Source organism: Eurytemora carolleeae, unplaced genomic scaffold, assembly GCF_000591075.1.
Source record: "Eurytemora carolleeae unplaced genomic scaffold, Eaff_2.0 scaffold15, whole genome shotgun sequence".
NCBI classification, from domain to species: Eukaryota; Metazoa; Arthropoda; class Copepoda; order Calanoida; family Temoridae; genus Eurytemora; species Eurytemora carolleeae.
The window spans coordinates 25,016-29,426 of NW_019396069.1; the positions used below are offsets into that span (position 1 = coordinate 25,016).

The 4,411-nt window shown below is 31.1% G+C and overlaps 1 protein-coding gene across 1 annotated transcript; it reads right to left on the reverse strand.

Annotated features, from left to right (window-relative positions):
* Nucleotides 1-242: 242 nt before the first annotated feature.
* Nucleotides 243-4,411, reverse strand: LOC111711890 (uncharacterized). Its single transcript, XM_023486350.1, has 5 exons — nt 4,374-4,411; nt 3,330-3,423; nt 2,337-2,431; nt 789-873; nt 243-481 (listed from the first exon to the last, which is right to left on the reverse strand). Exons 1-5 carry the CDS (start codon nt 4,385-4,387, stop codon nt 464-466), a joined length of 306 nt encoding a protein of 101 aa, XP_023342118.1. The 5' UTR covers nt 4,388-4,411; the 3' UTR covers nt 243-463.

Genomic DNA, 4,411 nt, shown 5'->3' on the forward strand with positions numbered 1-4,411 from the left:
AATAAAAAAAGATTGCTTCATGTAAAATGATTGTTACTAAGCAGACAGTTAATGGGTTGCACGTGTTAAAAACCGGTTTTCCTAGAGCCGGGCCAAACCACGCGCAGAAAAGATCACTAGTTAAAGAAGAGATGAAAGGGGACTAGAGATATGTTTATGTAGAAACTACAACTTCTAGTAGAATTGAAAATACTGAAAACGTTTGATGAGTCCTGAAGAGAGATTGAAGATTGTAACTTGACTTTTTTTTTTTTGGTGGTTTATACCTTAGATCTCTGGTTTAGTTCGTAAACGCCAGTTCGTTTAGATTTTTGACACGAGTAGGTTTAGTACATCAACATGTGTTTGTTTAGCTTGTAAACATTGGTCTTGTTTGTAAACATATGTTGGTTATTTTGTAAGCAAGAATGATCCATGTTTATAATCTCAAGGGACCCAGGAGAGAGCTACATTTCATCCAGGCTTATGAACCAGGCAGCCCCTAGAATATTAAAAAGTTTATTTTAAATTTACAACCATGCAAAAGTAACTAGCAATAAGATATGATTGACAGAGGGTAAAACTTTGGTATGGGATAGCCAGCCTGAGCTAAGATTTTGGTATGTGTACTGCAGTAATATACAGTACATTGATAACAAACGGGTGTAAAAGAAGAGAGATACATCTTTAAGGTTGATCTTTAGGTTTTACAGGGGGAAATAAGATTTCTGGGGGTCCATGGTCTCCCCCCCCCTCTTTATTTACAACCAGGCTACAGATAATTTGTAATCTATAAATGATAAACTTACCGGAGCTGTGAAGTTTGCTATCATTGTTTTGTTAGGTTTTTTTAGCCACCAAATCATTAGAACATTTTCCAGCGGCAGGTACATTCTAGTTATATCATCATTAGGTACTTTATTATTAATATAATTGATATCATCATTAGATACTTTATTCATATAATTGATATCATCATTTGTAGTATGATCATTGATATTATCATTTGTATTATGATCATTTTAATTTGTATTATAATCATTGCTATTATAACTTGTATTATGATCATTGATATTATAACTTGTATTATGATTATTGATATTATCATTTGTATTATGATCATTGATATCATCATTTGTATTATAATCATCGATATTATAACTTGTATTTTGATCATTGATAATATCATTTGTATTATAATCATTGATATAATAACTTGTATTTTGATCATTGATATAATAACTTGTATTATGATCATTGATATTATTATTTTTATTATAATCATTGATATTATAACTTGTATTATGATCATTGATATTATCATTTGTATTATAATCATTGATATTATAACTTGTATTTTGATCATTGATATCATAACTTGTATTATGATCATTGTATTATGATCACTGATATTTTTGTTTGTATTATAACCACTGAAATTAATATTATCGCTAATAACAATATTATTATTTCTATTATAATTAATTATAAATATCATTGCTATTCTGCTTTTACAAAAACAAATTATGATAGTAGTCTTATGACCTTGACACTTATTCTCTTAATCTTAGTTTTCCACTTTGCATAATAGTTTTATTAATATTTTGATAACTATAATTATGATTATTGTTAATATCAAATTGCATAGTGTTTAATATTATGATTATGAATTTGTCTGGCTACCCGCTGGGTAGATAATAAGCTCACTATTGTTTGGAAGATAAATGTGACACTAACAGAAATATATTTTATATTTAGAGTCAACCAGGGGAACTAGGGAAACCAGGGGAACCAGGGTAACCAGGGTAACCAGGGGAACCACGTTTACCAGGGTAACCAGGGGAACCAGGGGAACCAGGGGAACCAGGGAAACCACGGTTACCAGGGTAACCAGGGGAACCAGGGAGCCATAGGAACCAGGGAAACTAGGGGAACCAGGGTAACCAGGGAATAAGCTCACTATTGTTTGGAAGATAAATGTGACACTAACAGAAATATATTTTATATTTAGAGTCAACCAGGGGAACTAGGGAAACCAGGGGAACTAGGGTAACCAGGGTAACCAGGGGAACCAGGGAAACCACGGTAACCAGGGTAACCAGGGGAACCAGGGAAACCAGGGAAACCACGGTTACCAGGGTAACCAGGGTAACCAGGGTGCCATAGGAACCAGGGAAACTAGGGGAACCAGGGTAACCAGGGGAACCAGAGGAACCAGGGAAACTAGGGGAACCAGGGGAACCAGAAAACCAATGGAACCAGCGGAACCAGGGGAACTAAAGGAACCAATGGAACTAGGAGAACCAGGATAACCAGGTGAATCAAGGGAGCCGGAGAATAAATAATAATGTATTTACCTCAGAAGAAGGAATACCCAGAAAATGAAGAATCCAATAATACCAATTGTAAGAATACAATGGAAATTCGTCCAATCAACAAACTCATGCTTAGACTAAAATAGTTTTTTAATGTCAATATATTTAATCATTATATTACTGTTTAGTTTAAGTTATAATTACACTTAGACTAAAATCAGGTTTGCTGTAGATGACATTTTGTGCTCTTGTTTCATAAAAAAAAAATAATCTTGTTTATGTAACCTAGAAACTAATATGTTTGAAGCTTTAACTATATTTTATAATTTATATATTAGCATGCTTTTTTCAAGTAAACAAAGAGAAACATCTTAACATTTAATATCTTCTCTTTGTTTTCTTGATGATGTGTATCCATGCTGTTTCAAATCAAAATTAAAATCTAAAATCGTCTTCATTGTATTGATATCTTAAAACCGTATTAGCCAGCTAAAAAAATAAGAAACCAAGAACTCTTCTCATTCTTTAGTTTTTAAATCCTCTTTTCTTTGAAAACTCATGATTTTAGAACTTTGATATTTCAAACTTTATAAATTCTGCATTATCAAATTTTCATCATTATTTTGCAAAAACTTATGGAAAAAATCATAAAAGTTTGAAGCTTGGGTTTTGCACTTTATTAACATTTGTTTAATTAAATAAAAAATAAATGAAAATTGAATATCTATTTATGTCATGTGTAATGAGTATTATTAAGGATGATACCCATTTCAATAACATATATAGTTATATTCAGAATTACTCAAATTATTTAAAAGCAGGTCGATAAAGTTACTTAATCACCATGCTGTAGGGTGATTAAGTAACTTTATCACCATACAATGAGACATATTAGGTATGAAATTTGAAATTTTAATAGCAGGGTGAAAAAGTTACTTTTTCGCCCTGTTGTAGGGCGATAAAGTCACTTAATCACACTACAACCGGAAATATTAGGTGTAAAAAATTCCATTAATATTGAATAAAAAAATTTACCTTTTCTGGTTTAAAATCTAAATTTCCCAGTTTCAGAAGAACTTTGCTATTTGGTCCACAGCTCTCAGCTATACTGTTTACCCCGCGGATCACACTAAGTATCATTATTATTAGCGTTATCATTTTCATCTTTATAATAATTTTTTCATCGTTTGTTAATTTTGTCATTTATGTTTTAAATATTTCGGGGATCGGAAGCTATTCAGTCAAAATTTATCAAAAATCATTCGGAAAGAATGGAATTTCATTTTTTTTTTACAATATCATGCGAAGTTTCACTGGCAATTCTTCCTGCATCATTTTTGTAAATTTTATAATAAGCAGTTTTAAATTTGGTTCATCTGTTTCTTTAATTTACAACAAATTAAATGGTATTTATAGAATTGCCGAGAAAACTAAACGTTAAAGAAATATTAGGAACAATTCATATTGAATAATAATTAATAATAATTTAACTTTATTTCTCTAGAATACCTTGAGATTTTTACATTATTTCTCAAATAAAAGTCGAAGGGATTAGCGGTCCTGGTTAAAAGGCAGTGAGTCTTAAAAGGAGTGTTCGCAAAATAGGAAATGGGGTACGTACAGGCTGATCCCAAATTGAATTTGGTTTTGAGCGCTACTAGTTTTATTAATATCTGTTGCGTCTAAAATGAGAAAATGGTTAAAAACTCCTTTTTGAATTCTAAATCAAAATATTACTAAAGATTTTGTTGATACAGACATTTTGTACTTTGTTTTAGTAAGTGTTCTGTGGTACAGTTGTAAATCAGGTATGTACTGTACTGTGGTACAGTTGTAAATCAGGTATAAACCTCAAATAAAGCGTCATTTACAGAGACAGTTCCTTTCAACCTAGGCGCTGTTTATTTATAAAGGATCTGAGTTCTTGCAACAAACTCTAATTTTCTAATTCTTTTATCTTTTTAATCTGATGGTGTAAACCTTTAATATTTAAAACTTCATAGTTTAGAAATCAAAGGTATAATACGCCAAGTTTAGGAAATCAGAATTTTCTGAAAAGAAAAAAATTGCATTTATTACCTAATATTTGTCATCTCATGGCTGCCTGTTATATCTTC